Source organism: Schistocerca nitens, chromosome 1, assembly GCF_023898315.1.
Source record: "Schistocerca nitens isolate TAMUIC-IGC-003100 chromosome 1, iqSchNite1.1, whole genome shotgun sequence".
NCBI lineage: Eukaryota > Metazoa > Arthropoda > Insecta > Orthoptera > Acrididae > Schistocerca > Schistocerca nitens.
The window spans coordinates 922,813,377-922,831,514 of record NC_064614.1 but is presented as its reverse complement, the minus strand read 5'-3'; the positions used below and the strand labels follow the sequence as shown (position 1 = coordinate 922,831,514).

Here is an 18,138-nt window from a genome sequence, read left to right as displayed (position 1 = left end):
TAAAAATAGTCTAAGATGATGACTAGTGAGTTCATTTCAGTTAGAACATGTTGTGACTGAAGCGACTGGAGTTACAAACATTTTAATGAAAGTTTGGTGTTTCTACATTACATAGTTGGAGATTTATGAGAGTGTGAACTTTCTGGTCATAGTAACAATTCCATGTGGCATATTTCGTGCTCTGTACGGAATACTTTGTCGAGCACTTCTTACTAAGAAGACCACTGAAATGACCAAAAGTTTAACTCTCGAAGAGTGGTGGATCTGTGACTGTTAGATCACGAAAATTAGTCGAGCCAAACTTGGAAAAATTTGGGCTGCTTGCGAGTGAAAATGTGTTGTACTGACAGTGAATTTTGATGGATAAAGTTTACCACATTAAATACGGACTTGATAGCCATTTCATGTGTTTTTGTATGAATGAAATGCAGATTCAATGTAAATTTTAAATGCTTTCTGCAAGTCGAATGCATCCCCGAATGCCTGATTTTTTAAATATGAACTTTCAGGAACTGACTTTCAACTCGAGTTACATGGCCTCTTTGTGACAGGTATTAGGTAGTGGATTCATCAATGCTGCTTTACACTGCCTAGCATGTATCTGCTACTACAGAGTGAAGGGACGTTGGAAGGAAGGAATATCGAGGTAGGTGGATGTTCGATAATTCAGGGAGAGAGAATGCAGACGACCGACCTGCCCCACCGCACTGTAAACCTATAAAAAGTGTTCAACAATATATAAGCAGTGAATGCTATAGGAAAATATTGGTACTACACAATATGTACAAGAATCAAGAGGCAAGAAACAAGAATGTAAAACCAAGAAAGAAATGTTGTAAGATGGGTATGTAATCTTTAAACCCTACTGTTCATCTCTACACAGAAGAAGCAATTACAGAAATAATAATATAATAGTAGTAATGTCATATGGTTCAGTGGCTTGGTTCAAGCATTTCAATTGGACACCACTTGGAGGGATTTGCGTGTCCCTAAGAAAATAAAGTTTCAGGAGTGACATTAAAACTCAAGGTGAACAATCACCAATAATTCATTAACTGATGAAATTGCTATCCTCAATGAAAATGCGGAAGCATTTCGAAATCTGTTGAATGGAATGAACAGTTTACTGAGCACAGAACATGTAAAGAGTAAATGCAGGAAGATGAAAATAATGAGTAGGAGCAAAAACCAGATTAGTGGAAACTTGACCATCAAAATTGGGGACGACAAAGAGACACTATGAAGCAATTGTCCTACCCTTGGAAGCAAAATAACATGACAGATGAAGCAAGGTGATGAAAAGCACTCTGGCACAGCCAAAGAGAGTATTTCTGGTAAAAGGAAATATTGGCCTTAATTTTAGGAAAAAATTCCAAAAATGCACACTTGGAGCACATCATCATATATAAGTGAATTGTGGGTTGTAAGAACACCAGGAAAGAAGAGACCTGAAGTGCGTAATGTGTGGGTGCTATAGAAGGCTGTTGCAAATGAGGTAATCAATACATAATGTGGTGGTTTTCCACTGAACTGGTGAGGAGAGAAGCGAGTGGAAGACATTGGCCAGAAATAGGAACAGGATGACAGGACATGTATTAAGACATCAAAGAATAATTTCCATGGTGCTTGAGGGAGCTATTGAGGGTGAAAACTGTACAAGCCGATGGAGATTAGATTATATTCAACAAATAATTGAGGGAATTGCAGGTAAGTGCTAATGTGAGATGAAGAGGTTGGCACAGGAGAGGAATTCATGGGGGGCTGCATCAAACCATTTAGAAGACTGGTGATCCCCTCCACACACACACACACACACACACACACACACACACACACACACTTCTCTGCTCACCCCAAAAAAGAAGGATAAGCAGAAATTTGTAATGGATTTTAACAGAGACATTTTGATAAACTGAACTGTTTAAAGAGATCTAGTTCACAAATGACCTAAAATATCTACATTAAAAATATATTTCATTAGCTTACTTAGGACTACAGAAAGAGTATCAAACACAGTCAACAGAGGTAAAATATATCAACTCAACCAAGTGGTGGTGGTGGTGGTGGTGGTGGTGGTTGTTGGGATGTTTAAGGGGGACTAAACTGCGAAGGTCATCAGTCCCCCATTCCAAAAACAGGCGAGCCGAAAATTTGCGGAGCAGGTAAAAACCAAAGGGGGGACTCCTCCCCAGGCACTAAAGAACACAAATGCAGCAACAAACACTACAGACAAGAAGAGTACAGATTAACACCAGACAGAAAGAAACAGAAGAAAAGAAGATGGCCGGAGACTGGTTGACTGACAACGAGAACAAAAAAAAGGGAAAGAGTCAACCATCCGACTACACACCAAAACAGCAACAAATTTTGAGAGACGCGAGTACAAAAGACACAGAAAGGGAAAGGTGCAGGACCTCCCTAAATGGAACCATAAAAAGGACAACCACGGATAAAATTTAAAACGTCATCAGCCATGGAGGCATCGTCGCATAAAACCAAAGGCAAAGTGCCCGGGAGATTAAAAGACTGCCGGAGGGTGCGCAGTCGGGGACACTCCAACAAAATGTGGGCGACTGTCAGCCGGGACCCACACCGACAAGGGGGGGAATCCTCCTGACGCAAAAGATGGCCGTGCGTCAGGTAGGTATGGCCGATGCGGAGCCGACACAGGATGACAGAGTCCCTGCGAGAAGCCCGCAGGGAGGAGCGCCACACATTGGTCGTCTCCTTAACAGCCCGCAGTTTATTCGGGGATGTCATGCCACGCCACTCAAGCAGTCCACATCCCAAACACCTTACGGCGCAACACCAACTGCTGATCGCGAGCCGTGAGGCCGATCTCCAAAGCTGGGGCGTCGATCGCCCCTTTGGCCAGCCTGTCAACACGTTCGTTCCCCGGGATGCCAACGTGAGCTGGAATCCAAACAAAGACCACCGAACAACCAGAACGGGTAATGGCGGAAACAGACTCCTGAATAGAGGACACCAGAGGAGAAGAGGTATAGCAGCGGTCGATGGCCTGGAGGCTGCTCAGGGAGTCACTGCAGATGACGATGGACGTACCTGAGCAGGAACGCAAATGCTCAAGTGCGCGCAATATGGCCACCAGCTCTGCAGTAAAAATACTGTAGCCAGCCGGCAAGGAGCGCTGTTCAAAATGGGCAGCATGAGCAAAAGCGTAGGCAGCGCAACCATCAACCAGGGAACCATCAGTGTAGACTGTCTCACAGCCCGAAAATGAGGCGAGGAGCACAAGAAAACGGCGACGGAGGGCCACAGGCGGAACCGAGTCCTTGGGTCCCTGTGCCAAGTCCAGACGGATGGACGGCCGGGGCCAACACCAGGGAGGCATAGGTGCACGGACCCGGAAGGGAGGCAGAAGAGGGAATGACCCCAGTTCCGACAGCAGGGACTGGACGCGGACAGCAATGGAAAGCCCAGACCTAGGTCGCCTTTTGGGCAGATGGAGGACCTGGGCAGGGAAAAGCAGGCAACGATTGGGATGGCCCAGCGCACGTGGACAGCATAGTCGGCGAGCAGTCGATGGCGGCGAATCCGCAGCGGTGGAACCCCGGCCTCCACCAGTAGACTATCCACGGGGCTCGTACGAAAAGCGCCAGTTGCAAGCCGAACCCCACAGTGGTGTATGGGGTCTAACAACGTCAACACTGAGGGTGATGCAGACCCAATAGGCCAGGCTCGCATAATCAAGCCTGGACTGCACAAGGGCTCTGTACAATCGCAACAGTGAGCCGTTCATCAAAGACGAGTCCTAAGAAGCGGCAAGTGTCCACCACTTCAAGCAGGTGGCCGTCGAGGTAAAGTTCAGGATGAGGGTGGACCGTCCAACGCCTGCAGAAGTGCATAACTCGAGTCTTGGCTGCAGAGAACTGAAAACCATGAGTCAGAGCCCATGATGCTGCCTTGCGAACAGCTACTTACAGCATGCGTTCGGCGACTCCCGTAGTCGTGGAGCTAAAGGAGATGCAGAAGTCGTCGGCATACAAAGAAGGAGACACCGATGACCCCACGGCTGCAGCCAGACCATTAATGGCCACTAGAAATAAGGAGACGCTCAACACCCAGCCCTGCAGGACCCCATTTTCCTGTGTATAAGATGAACTAGAGGCGGCACCGACTTGCACCCGACAGCCCGGAAAGAGCGGCGCAATAGAAAGGTTTGAAGAAAAGCCGGGAGTCGACCACGAAGACCCCACTCATGCAACGTAGCAAGGATGTGATGCCTCCACGTGGTGTCATACACCTTCCGCAGATCAAAAAATACAGCAACGAGATGCTGACGTCGGGCAAAGGCCGTACGGATAGCAGATTCCAGCCGCACCAAATTGTCCGCAGCAGACCGGCCCCGACGGAAGCCACCCTGGGATGGAGCGAGGAGACCGCGCGACTCAAGGACCCAACACAAACGCCGCCCCACCATACGTTCGAGCAATTTGCACAAAACGTTGGTGAGGGTAATGGGACGATAGCTGTCCACCGCCAGTGGGTCCGCACCAGGCTTCAAGATGGGGACAATAAGACACTCTCGCCATTGCGACGGGAACACGCCCTCGCTCCAAATGCGGTTAAAGATGGTGAGGATGTGTCTCTGGCAGTCCCTGGAGAGATGCTTCAGCATCTGCGCGTGAATGCTGTCTGGTCCTGGTGCTGTATCAGGGCAATCGGTGAGGGCAGCGAGGAGCATTGTATTGTTCAGAACGACGTGTGTGGAATGATAACGGCCTCTGCTCGGCTCGCTCCTTTAGAGAGCGAAAGGCGGGGGGATAAGTTGCAGTCGCAGAGCTCTTAGCAAAGTGCGCAACAAGGTGTTCAGCGATGGCGGCAGCGTCCGTGCAGACAGCGCCGTCCAAAGAGATCCCAGGGACACCCATAGGGGTCTGGTATCCATAAATCCGCCGGATCCGGGACCACACGAGCGAGGGGGAGACACGGGAGCCCAAGGATGAGACATACCTCTCCCAGCACTCCTGCTTACGCCGTGCAATAAGACGACGGGCCAAGGCACGGAGCCTCTTAAAGGCAATGAGGGTCTCGAGAGACGGGTGCCGCCCATGATGCTGGAGAGCCCGCCGATGGTCGCGAATAGCCTCAGCAATCTCCGGCGACCACCAGGGTACAGCCTTCCTCCGAGGGAGTCCAGAAGAGCGGGGGATGGCAGCCTCGGCCACCGAAATGATGGACGTGGTTAAGACACGGACCACCTCGTCAATGTCACCCTGTGGGGAGACTCAATGGTTGCAGCGAAAGTAAAAGCCGGCCAGTCAGCCCTGTGGAGAGCCCAGCGGGGCAGGCGCCCAGAAGAATGACACTGGGGCAGTGACAAATAGAAGGGAAAATGGTCACTACCACACAGGTCAGGATGCACTCTCCAGTGGAGGGACGGGACAAGTCCGGGGCTGCAAAGAGAGAGATTGATGGCCGAGAACGAGCCATGGGCCACACTGAAATGCGTGGGAGCACCGGTGTTCAAGAGGCTAAGGTCGAGCTGAGCCAACAAATGCTCCACGGCACGACCGCGGTCATCGGAGACAGTCCCACCCCATAGAGGGTTGTGGGCATTGAAATTGCCCAGTAACAAGAAAGGTGGCGGCAATTGGGCTATCAGTGCAGCCAGGACATGCAGCGCGACATCACCATCCGGTGGAAGGTAAAGACTGCAGACGGTAATAGCCTGCGGCATCCACACCCTAACAGCGACAGCCTCTAAAGCTGTTTGTAGAGGGACAGACTCGCTGTGAAAAGAGTTAAGGACATAGATGCAGACGCCACCAGACACCCTTTCATAAGCTGCTCGGTTCTTGTAATAACCCCGACAGCCACGGAGGGCGGGGGTTCGCATTGCTGGAAACCAAGTTTTCTGCAGAGCAATGCAGAGGAAAGGATGAAGGCTGATAAGTTGGCAGAGCTCAGCGAGATGGTGGAAGAAACCGCTGCAGTTCCATTGGAGGATGGTGTTGTCCATGGCTGAGAAAGGCGTGACGGGACTGGGAAGGCAGATTACGCCGCTGGGTCACCTGCTGCCTCCGATTGAGCACCTGTGCTAGTGCTATCCATGGCGTCTGAGGGACCGGCGAGATCGAGGTCCTCAGCGGATGCCAGAATCTCCACCTCATCCTCAGACGCAGAGCTTGTAGGAAGCGGTGGGATGGCTGCCACCGCAATGTCGTTAGCCTTGGGGACTTTCTTCTTCTTCTGCTTCTCTCGCTGTGCCTTCGGTGGTTCAGGCTGGGAGGGCGTCACTAGGTCAGTCTCAGGGACAGACAACGACCGTGTGTCCCGACGACCAGGGACCGGCGGTTGTTTGAGCCACTTGCGGCTGTCGGCTTTGGTACCGGTCAGAACTTGCGAAGGGAGGTCCCCAAGGGACCCCTTCCTGGCGAGAGGAGCCGAAGAAGTTGTACGCTTCTCCGGCTGTGAAGGGGGAACTGATGTCCCCGATGGCTGGGGAGGGAGGGGGGGGGGGGGCGTTGCTCCTGAAGTAGATGGAGCAGGAGCAACAGGGAGTGGAGTACCCCCCACCATCAAGGGGGCAGGTGTGGGTCTCTGGCTCTGAGAGCTAACGGTGTGTGGCGCAGGTACAGGAACGGTAACAGGAGCGACAGTGGCGGCTTAAGTGGATGTCATTCGTACTGGATGCAGTCATTCAAACTTACGCTTAGCCTCAGTGTAGGTCAGCCTATCCAGGGTCTTGTATTCCATTATTTTCTGCTCCTTCTGGAGAATCTTACAGTCCGGCGAGCAAGGGGGATGGTTCTCCCCGCAGTTGACACAGATGGGAGGCGGGGCACATGGAGTATCAGGATGGGACGGTCGACCACAATCACGACAAATGAGGCTGGAAGCACAGTGAGAAGACATATGGCCGAACTTCCAACACTTGAAGCACCGCATCGGGGGAGGGATATAGGGCTTGACATCACAACGGTATACCATCACCTTGACCTTCTCAGGTAACGTGTCACCCTCGAAGGCCAAGATGAAGGCACCGGTTGCAACTTGGTGATCCCTCGGACCCCGGTGGACGCGCCGGACGAAATGGACCCCTCGTCGCTCTAAGTTGGCGCGCAGCTCGTCATCGGACTGTAAAAGGAGATTGCGGTGAAAAATAATTCCCTGGACCATATTTAAGCTTTTATGTGGGGTGATAGTAACAGAAACATCCCCCAGCTTCGTACAAGCGAGCAAGGCTCGTGACTGGGCAGAGGATGCTGTTTTTATTAAGACTGACCCTGACCGCATCTTGGACAAGCCCTCCACCTCCCTGAACTTGTCCTCTAAATGTTCGACAAAGAACTGAGGCTTCACAGACACAAACGATTCCCCGTCAGCTCTGGTACAGATGAGATACCGGGGCGAATACCTGTCGCTCTCATTCATAGACTTTTGTTCCTCCCATGGTGTGGCAAGGGAGGGCAACGATTTGGTGTCATAAACGTTACCTTTAAAATGGGCCCTCGAACGCTTAGAGACTGCTGGTGGCTGGCCACCAGCAAGAGAAGATGTGCCACGCTTCATTGCGTGTCATCCACCCTGATGCCACCTACTCCGACCAAGGGCCCTCCCCACGGGCGCCACCCAGCCACAGCAAAGGCCACCTGGCAGGATGGCCATTGCCGGGAGTCCCGATACCCCAGGAGGATAGGCATCTACTCCTTGGCATACGTGGGGAGTCAACGGCGCAGGCATCAGTAGAGCGATCTCTGTGTTGTCAGGGGGCTACAACCAACAGGGTACATGGCGGCCCCACCACAACGGACTGGCTACCGTGCTGGATGTTAGGTGACATGTGGTCCATGGTCGCTGTCAGTGCAGAAATTGGCCCCGCACATTGCTTGGCAGAAAGTGCACGCAGGAGCATATCCATGCCCAAGAGATGTAGAGTGGGCAGGACTGCAACGCAACGACGAAGAAGCTGGCGAAAGTTCTCATCGCAAGATGGACACAATGCACCAAGTAAGGCGCCCTTCCCCAATCGGCTCGCTCTTCAGAAAAATTTTGAGAGATGGAGGTCAAACCCGACAGGGGACCATCACATAAGGCCGAAACGTTTGAAACTCCTTTTAGTCGCCTCTTACAACAGGCAGGAATACCACGGGCCTATTCTTACCCCCGGACCCGCAGGGGGAAACTCAACCAAGTAACAAGTGGAGTAAAACTGAACATGTGGCAAAAAAACCTATGAATAAGTTGAACTACAGGAAATAGGACAAAAGAAATTAATTACATCATGTGAACAGCCATAATCAATGATGCTCAAGAAATAAAATGTTTTTGTAATTAGCTGCACCAATCAGAATCAGTAACATTCTCCAAAAGTATGTTTCGAAAAACACAAAATGTTCACCATATTGCAGAAACATGTAAAACAAAAACAAAACAACCATATCTGAAAGTAGAAAAATTTGCTATTACACTACAATAAAGAGAAAAGTAAAAATGCCCAGTTTTACAAACATGAGAAAGCAGTAATCTTATTCCAAAAGAATGTAATAAAGTTAACTTATTTATTTATTTAATAGCTGTAATTACGGTTTTTAATTGTGTTTCACAGTGAGCTCACTTAGAAATAGTGAATAAATGAAAAGAACCAAAAATCAGTGTAGGAAAATCCTTACCTGCTGCCAAGTAATGCTGAAGAATTTCAATGTGAAGCCTTACTGAGGTCTGGAAGTTTCTTTCGTGCAACGTGAGCTGACTTCTTTCTCTGTTTCTCAATATGTTTCTGCAACTTGCCTTTTTTCTTCAGTTCTTCATACTGGTCCACTAACTGGAGTACTCTCCTTTCAGCTGCCAGAAAAAAATGCAGTCCAGATTTGAAAAATAAACCAATATCTATTTTCAACATATTACTGGCAAGAGACAGGAGATAGAAGGATGGTAAGGGCAATAAGGATATTAAATCTTAGTACAGCAAAACCAATAAATGAACTTTCATTACGCTATTTGTTTGTGTTACAATAATTAAAAACTTACAGCTTTGTCAGCAAATCTACTTGATTTGGAAAAATATACCTAACAAGTAATTCAGAGTGAAAATGAAGTAGCTCTTCTTTTGAGCTCAAACTACCACAGAATAATTTTTAGGTTAAAAAAATAAAATAAACTCACATTTCTTTTTAAACCATGGCTTTTTACCCTGCTTCAGCATTTCAATCTGTTCTTGACGTTCCAATTTAAGTTTTTCCAACTTCTCTTTGTGTCGTTGCTCTTCTCTATCTTGATTTTCCTGAAAAATTTGATTGCCAGAGATGTAAAGGCACATGCTTGAGAAGGACATCACTATCTCTGAGCAGTGCATTACAACATGCTGCAACAAGCACTGTAAAATAAGCACGTCAAGTCACAGAGGCCCTACAATATCACCATGACATATCACATTACATATAGGCGTATCTTAAATTAATGACTATAGTATTTGAAGAAATGTATCATAATTTACATTTTTGACCATTAAGCAATAGAAAATCTAGGCTGGAATAATAACAATATTATGGAAAGGATAGACTGCTACTCACCATAAAGAGGAGATGTTAAGTTGAAAGTAAGCACAAGAAAAAGACTGCTATACATTGGAGCTTTTGGCCTCAGCGGTCAGACACAATGGTCAAGTATGTGCGAGTTGTGCTTCTGTGAATGTGTGTGTGTTTTCTGCTTTTCGAAGAAAGCCTTGTGGTTGAAAGCTCAAATGTGTAGCAGTCTTTCTGCTGTGTCTGTCTGCAACTCAAAATCTCCTCTAGATGCCCCCATCATATTGACTAGAAATTATAGGATGAATAAACATAACCATTAAGTATCACGTACAAGTGCTGAGCAATAGACAGGTGTATAAAAATTAACTGTAAGATAGTAAACCAGCTTATGAACTTTAGTTCTTTTTCAGAGCACACTGATACCCACATATGCACAGAATTAGTTTGTACGGGACAGGTGTATAGCACCTAAGAGGAGGAGGGGTGGAGGAAAAAGGCTACAAGTGGGAGGTGTGCAGCTGAATAGGTGTATCACACTGCTACTTTCACTGGATTCTGTGTCTACGATAAGAAAGTGTGTACCTGTGGCAGGACTGCAAGAGCATGTGCTGGGTGGATCCACGAGATATGGACTATACCTGGGTCTTTATAACAGATATGATCCATGTGGCAAGGAGTTGAAAATGTGAGTGCCACAAGTAAGTCGGGTAGCTACAGACTAGCATTTTGTGACAGGGGAAAGAAGTTTGCATGGATATTTCCTAAGTTCAGATTCCTGATGAAGCACTAGTTTTTTTCTAGTGTCGATATATGTTGGATAATGACGAGGTTGGCATATAAAAGTGCCCAGGAAACAACATGTTTGTTTATACACCCCTCAAAGGATTTATGGCTGTGTGTGATTCTATAGTCTGATTGATAGAGATAGTGATCAATGGCAGCAAGGCCATGGGCTTGGGCAATAATCATTTTTGCCTCATTGTTGCCCTTCTTCCTTGTTTACTTCCAACACTGTTTTCCAGAGGTACCATCTCTTTCCCCATAATTACACCCAATTCGTAATACATCCCTGCTTCAATTATCTCAACTAAAGTGTGTTCATTTCTTTGGCAAAAATCTCATCGCACAGACTGTTCTTGAAATATAGCTTATCCCATGAACTCCACTCAAATGGCTGGACCATAAAAATTCCTGCCCTTCCAGAAAGACCACCCGACTCTCAGATTCCATCATTCCCTATCACTCACAAAAATTGAGTTCAACAGAAACAAACAACCATAGCAAAAGCAACCCTCAACAACCTCTGCTCTGGTCATAACAAACTACTGTTATGCAATCTAAGTTTCCTACACTCTAAAAGCCAATTGGACGCTTTCACTCTACAACTAGTAAAACACCACATCAAAAAGGTATCTGGTCTACTATCTTCTTAACTTCTTTGGAATACAAGCATACACTAACAAGAGGAAGCCACGACGTTGGGCTCACAGATTTACCTCACACTTTTTGCACCTTTAGTAGGCCATTAAGACAACATAGTGTGCAAGTAGTAAGGTGCTTTACTCTGGCAATTCTGAGAAACCTGCAATAGAACTTTTACGTGTTTGTTATGTAACAGATGTACCTGCTCGTGGGTGCTGGGCGTTAAGAGTTCATGGTGGTCAAGTGGTTAACATTCGAGCTCCGCAAGACAAACGTGAACGAGGCGATGGTTTGAATTCCATTCGAACTTTCCTTTTAGTAGTACAAGTGTAAATTGTTTAATATTCAAAAAAATTTCACCTACACTATCCATTCTTGCTACATTAGCAACATCTCACCATTATGCACAGTAACTGCCAAATGGGGTCTGCCTCTGTGTCTGCATCTTGAAGCATTGAGGTGAAAAGTACAAGTAGTTCCACATAACTTACCAGACAGCCTGTATAAGGGATTTTGTAAATCACAACAGGCATACATTTTTAAGAGAACTCTATGTGTTTCTTCATTTACTCTTTGATAGTTATAAATATGTTGCTTCTAATAATTAAATTTAATTTAAAAAAGTTAAGTAGTCAAGTAACATGAAATCCACAAACAAAAAGAAATTCACAAATACACATGTTTTTTTATAAATTGTATTACCTCTCAAATGTCATATAAATTAAATAATATGACCAGCGATAAAAAAACACAGTTTAAAAATTAAGTTTTAGTGGAAGTCTAAGTGTTGCTTCATACACATTCGTGTTATTACCTCGAACACTAACCACTTAATCACCATGAACTCTAGCATCTGGCACCTACGCATAGATACATCAGTCACACAACAGATTCGTACAACTTCTCTTGTGATTTTTCCAGAACAGTCAGATTACTGCACCTTACTACCAGCACATTAATGGCCTACTAAAGATATATGAAGTTTGACATAAATCTGTGATCCCATTGTAAGATATATGCACCATGAGACACCCTCTTGCCTTTCCCCATTAGCCTTTCGCAACAACTCTTTCTCATTAATTTTAAATAGATAACACAGTGAAATGTTGGACTGGCATTTCTCAGATGCCAACTGATTCTATATGCACAGTAGTGCCATTTAGAACTTTTTAGTCCTTGCTTCCTGTACTTGATTCTGATAGTTTTACAAAACAATTTGCTTCTTTCCATACATTAACCTGGAATAATCTGTTCATCTACATTCTTGAATGTGTGTCTGTACTTTGCCTGTACCTATACTCCAATGAAATAAACCCAATGTTTCCTTTCCTACTGATACAATCCTTTTTTTTTGGAGAACACAGCAGCCAACCACAGTCTTAAAACAGATCCTAATCTGATCATACTCTTTGCAGGTAAACACTGCAGCATTGTTGTGATGTAATGCAACCTTCCTTTGCAGGTGGTTCTGTTGTTCTGCAGTAGTTGGCGCCAGCAGAGGAGTGTTCCAAAACAGAGTCTAATATGGATGTATGTATAAAACAGTGATGTGCGATTGAATTCCTCACTGCTGAAGAAATTGTGTCAGTTGAAGTCCACTGATGCTTGCTTAAGGTGCATGGAAGTGATACAACAGACCTGAGCAATGCGAGACGATGGGTACGGTACTTTCAAGGTGGTGAAAAGGACGTGTACAACAAGCCACGACACGGTCGACTCTGCACAGCTGTCATCCCTCGCTACGAAGAGCGTCGTGATCAACTAATCCGTGCTGATTCGCGGATAACTACCACAGAAAGCGGAATGTCAATCTTGGAAACAATGTTGGAACATCTTAGTTATCACAAAGTCTGTGCAGGATGGGTCCTGTGGTTGCTTGCAGGAGGATAAAAAACTCACTGAATGGAAATTTGTCACAACGTGCTGGACCACTACGAAGCTAGAGGTGACAATTTTCGGAATAGCATCATCACTGGAGATAGGACACAGCGTCACCACTACGAGCCAAAATCCACAAGACAGTCCAGGGAATATCGACATGCGAATTCTCTGTCAAAAAGAGAACTCAAAACACAGTTGTCTGCACGCAAAGTGATGTGAACAGTCTTCTGGGATAGATAGGGTGTGGTTCTTTTGGATGTCCTGCAGCCTGGAGAAACTGTCAATTCAGCATGCAACAAGAAGACACTGAATAAGCTGAAAGCTGGAATTTCCACGGTAAGGCTGGAGAAGAAGATCAACTTTTACCTGTAACACGATAACGCCAGGCCCCATACCAATTTTGTGACCGTGCAACTCAATGCAAAATTCAGCTGGAATGTTTTACCACATCCAATGTATAGTCCTGATTTAGCAGCTTCAGACTTCCATCTCTTTGGGCCTCTGAAAGTTGGACTACAGGGTGAACATTTTCAAGACTCAAATGCTGTTGTCAAAGCTGTAAGGGAATGGTTAGCCTCAGCTAGTTCCGATTTCTACAAGCGCAGCATGCAGACTCTGGTTCATTGTTGGCAAAAGGCATAATGAATTGTGGTGACTATGTGGAAAAATGACAGTTGTAGCTGTAATATTGCTCTATTTAGCTGTGCTGTTGTGATTTATGTATCTCCTGTAGTTTCCATGAATAAAAATAGGAGGATTTACTTTTGGAATGATCCTCGTACTTGGCAGAAGATCTCAGCCAACCATCTCTGAAACATCGCTCTACAACCTACAAGCCTAACTTTAAAGATCCTATTCAGAAAGTCTAGACTGACTTCCAATTCATGCTCTCATTTCTTGGCTCATACCATAAAAACTCAATCATATCAATATCCTTCTTCTCTATAACAACTCATCTTCCATATGCTTTCAAAAATTCTCAACCCTAACCACCTGGATGCCCCATTGTAACTGGTTGTAGTGATCCGATAGGCAGGATCTCCATCCTAGTTAACCAATACAACCAACACATTGCTCCCCACTTAACTTTCTATGTCAAGGTCATCAACCATCTCCTCCACTAACCCACAATAATTCCTAAACCAAAACCTACAGATTCTTCCTTGTCACAGTTGATGTCACACTGTCACATCATCCATGTCTACCAGCATGCTGCCACCACTGGACACTAGTTCTACTGATGATATCATCATGATCTCAGTTAAAGACTAGCCCCCACCCTCCACATATATAATGTGTGTGTGTGTGTGTGTGTGTGTGTGTGTGTGTGTGTGTGAGAGAGAGAGAGAGAGAGAGAGAGAGAGAGAGAGAGAGAGAGAGAGAGATATGAGAGAGAGAGTCAATTACATTCCCTTTGGGATTTTTGTTTGTTGCATTATGTTGACCACATTTGAAACGAGCTACTAATGATAAAATATAGATTTGATATGTTCCATTAAGTTTTGGATGTGCAGCCGCAAGAATTCTCCTTCTTCTTCTAATATTTTGGCCGTATAACGTCCAGCCATCTTCAGAGTGAGCTGCAAGACTGCCGCTCCAGTGCACTTGTGGCTCACTCTGAAGATGGCTGGACGTTATATGGCCGAAATATTAGAAGAAGAATGAGAATTCTTGCGGCTGCACACCAGAAACTTAATGGAACAGTCTTTGCGCCGCCAAAACCTGAAGATTCACATAGATTTGATATATCTCCATTGTGCTAATGCTTGATAAGTAGACTTTTTTTTCATTTTTACTTGTTACATTTGCTAACAGTGATTTTTACACAAAAATTTAATTTACCTGCACATAAAGCAACTGTATGAGGAAGGAAAGTATTTCAATTTACTCCCCAGAAACAGAAATAAATTAATGTGTTGTATATGAAGGGAAACAGGAGGAAGCGAAGAGGGTGTTGTAGCCAGAGAAAAATTTAGGTAACGGAATCGATAATGAAAAACCTTGAGTGTAATGTACATGACTGTGTGAGAAAAGATCTTTACATGACCCCATTTTTATGGACAAAAGGGGAGGAGGGGAGAGAACAGTCTGTGGCCTACCTTGACTTCCTCTCCTCTTTCTCTCACCCCAACATCCTCAATTATTTGTTGGCTACGTTCAAAGCTCTGTTTGCCCCTACATTTTGGCCTAGTGAGGCTCCTTCTAGTGCCATGAAAGTTACTGCCTGATAAACTGTTGCCACTTTTGTTGCCACTTTCTTGGTCACTTGCTGACGTAATGCCTGTTGGTTTTTTTCTCAGGATCTTAGGTTTACTTTTTTTTTCAAATTTTTTCTGACACTATGCCAACAAAAGAGACTGACATTGTTGAAGATTCACCCTCCACTGCTGGTGGCCACTAGAAGACTAGGTCTTGGAAGTATGGGATACAGGCAAACTGAAGTCACTTTACAGAGCTGAGATGTCTTCAGAATGGGCAAGGGGAATTTCACATCACATCTGACACATCAAGGAGGTACTAAATGACCCCACATGAGAAACAACATTGCATGTTCCTGGTGTTTTATTCCAAAGGCATTGAGGCACTGCATAAGAAATAGTTTTAAGAAAAAGAAAACATACACGAGAAATGAGAAGGGAAAAACCCAGGCCATTGATCAGGCAGGCAGAAGGGGTGTGAAGATAATGAAAAAGAAAAGACAGAAGTAAGGTGGTGTGCTAACTTGAGGGAACTATTGTGAGATCATAGTGCCCTGAAAAAATTAAAGAAAAGGCATCTTTACGAGGGAAGTCCAAAAGTAATTATACTTCACGTGTTCATTCCCATCAATAGAATGGCTTTTTAAAGTGTTACAGAAGGAAATTATAAAGCAGGACAGGAAAATGAGAGACGTGCAGTACTCCCAATAAAGATGATAGTAATAATCATATTATAAGAAATAAATAATGAAATATAGACAAGTAAACAGGGTGTCCCAGGCAAAATAGAAAATATCCAAGGATACAACAGGAATGCTCATTTGAAGCAAAAAAATTCATATGTATATATTCCCTATTCCGAATAGTTCCCAGTACACATTTAAATTTTTTCCCCCCTAGTGGCGTGCATTTGTGTGCCTTACACATACAACCTCTGACATTTTATTCACACTCATCCTACCTCACTGCTTTCAACCTCTTTTCTCAGGATCTTTCTGCTATTAAACTAGCCCACTGAATGTGCAGTAGTCCATGGCGTGTTGTGAGTGACATAGTGAGAGGGAATGAGAGTGTATCAGAGAGAAGCACCGGTTAACTGTGTTAGTACATGCACTGGTTGAAATGCCACACATCTACACTAATGAAGGACGCACAGTGTTTATTGTTTCTGCGATGGTGGCACTTCTGCTGCTGTCAAAGAATACCTTTGGCGCTTTCCGATACATCAAATTCATGATTATACAATGATGTTCCCTAACTTCCAGCACATTGTGTGAAACAGGTACTTTTACATGTTCCCATTTCCGTCTGAACACGTAGTTCAATAAACTGTACAGGAACAGCAACACATTGTTGAAATAGCGCAGTGTAGTCCAACTACCAGTACAAGGCAACTTTCTGTGTGTATCAATGTCCCATGACACGTATGGTGAACATTACATGCAGAAAACTTGCAGGCATTTCACATACAGTGTATGTACAATCTTCACATTGGTGACAATGCCACATGACTAACTTTGTCACTGTTTAAATAACAATCATCATTTGCTTCATTACTAGCATTCACTGATGAAGCTAAGTTTACAGGGAACTGAATCAACAACACATGCAATAATCCTCAACGGTCGGAGGAAAATCCATATGCTACAGTGGAAACCAATTTCCACATTAGTTTTCTGATCAATGTTTGGTGCGGCACGATCAGTAACATGTCGATAGAGAGGTCTAGTCATTTTAGAAGAGCAAATAAGGAGACAGAATTATTTGCGTTTTCTGGAAAATTTATTCGTTGGACACTTTGATGATGTTCCTTTGGCCACTTGGACTGCAGTGTACTTCCAGCATGACAGAGCCCCTCCACACTTTCCCAGACATGTGAGGGACATCTCAACCATACAACCATAAGAGGTGGATTGGTGATGGTAGTACAATTAACTACAATGGTGTAAGGTCACTAGACCATTAGATTTTTGTTTATGGTGTTGGATGAACTCTGAGGTGTACAAATGAAAGGTGAACATGTGAGATGAACTGCTTGGTTGCATCATGGTTGCTGTTGACCTCATTAGAGAATGTGCAGAGGCACTGACACAAGCAACACAAAACATCCTCCCACGAGTGCAAGAACGCACTAAAGTTGATAGTGGGATATTTGAACACTTACTGTGAACTGTACAACAACTGTAACATAACGTGTATGAGATGCTTAGAGATGAATGTGTTAAATATACATATTTTTTAATTGATACTTTGTAAAATGCATGTTGTAATGTTCACTAATTGTTTTACAAGTGTACATCTGCAAACCTGACACTGTATTGAATAATACAGAAAATAAATAGCACTGTGCATTAAATGCATTCTATCTCAGAAACCATTTCAGTATATGGCATATACCCACATGAAGTTTTTCATTTCAAATGATTGTTCCAATCATATCCCTGCATATTCCATTCCTCCCAGGACACCCTATAGAATAAACATGGAAAGACTAGCATCAATACCAGAAAGAAAAATATATAACAACAATGTCATCTTTATCTACATCTGTACTCCACAGAGCCACTTGAAGGTACATATTACAATGGATTCATTTTCTTTACAATTCCATTCTTCACTGGTATGTACGAGGAAACACTGTTAGTACATATGTGTGACACCATGAATCTCTCTTTTAAGTTTACCATTGTAATTGTTAGTAAGAAGTCTGTTGATGATATTAATTATTTATTCACTTGTTTTGGAATGTGGGCTCTCAGAATTTTCTAGGTACATGTCTCTGATATCCACATGCCTGGCTTATAGTCTTTTTGAATGAAATCTGTAGAGAATTTCTGTGATACCTTAACATTGACTAAACAAACACCCGGTGAAGCACACAGCTCTTCTTTAAATCATCTCAATCTTCTCTGTTTATCCTATGTGATAAGAGTCATGTCCACTGAATACACAAGAAATTGTTGAAAGGGGGTTTTCAAAATGACCTCTATGGTGTGTGAATTACACCACCTTATTATTTTTCCAATAAGTCATCTGGCTCGCCCACATATAGGCTTACGTGGTCATCCTATCTCCAATTACTCCAGAGAGATTTTCTTGGGTATCTAATTTTTGCAAGTGATCACCGTCACATAGCCAAACAATAT

At 44.4% G+C, this 18,138-nt stretch overlaps 1 protein-coding gene across 1 annotated transcript in view; it reads right to left on the bottom strand.

Moving 5' to 3' along the window:
* The window catches only part of LOC126192643 (ribosomal RNA processing protein 36 homolog), an 88,597-nt gene that overhangs the window by 28,633 nt on the left and 41,826 nt on the right, over nucleotides 1–18,138 (bottom strand). Inside the window, exons 5-6 of the mRNA XM_049932618.1 lie at nucleotides 9,130–9,247; nucleotides 8,637–8,808 (exon numbers count right to left, since the gene is read on the bottom strand). Of these exons, the coding sequence (XP_049788575.1) occupies nucleotides 8,663–8,808; nucleotides 9,130–9,247 (264 nt within the window). The 3' untranslated portion in view covers nucleotides 8,637–8,662. The remainder of the gene's footprint in view (nucleotides 1–8,636; nucleotides 8,809–9,129; nucleotides 9,248–18,138) is intronic.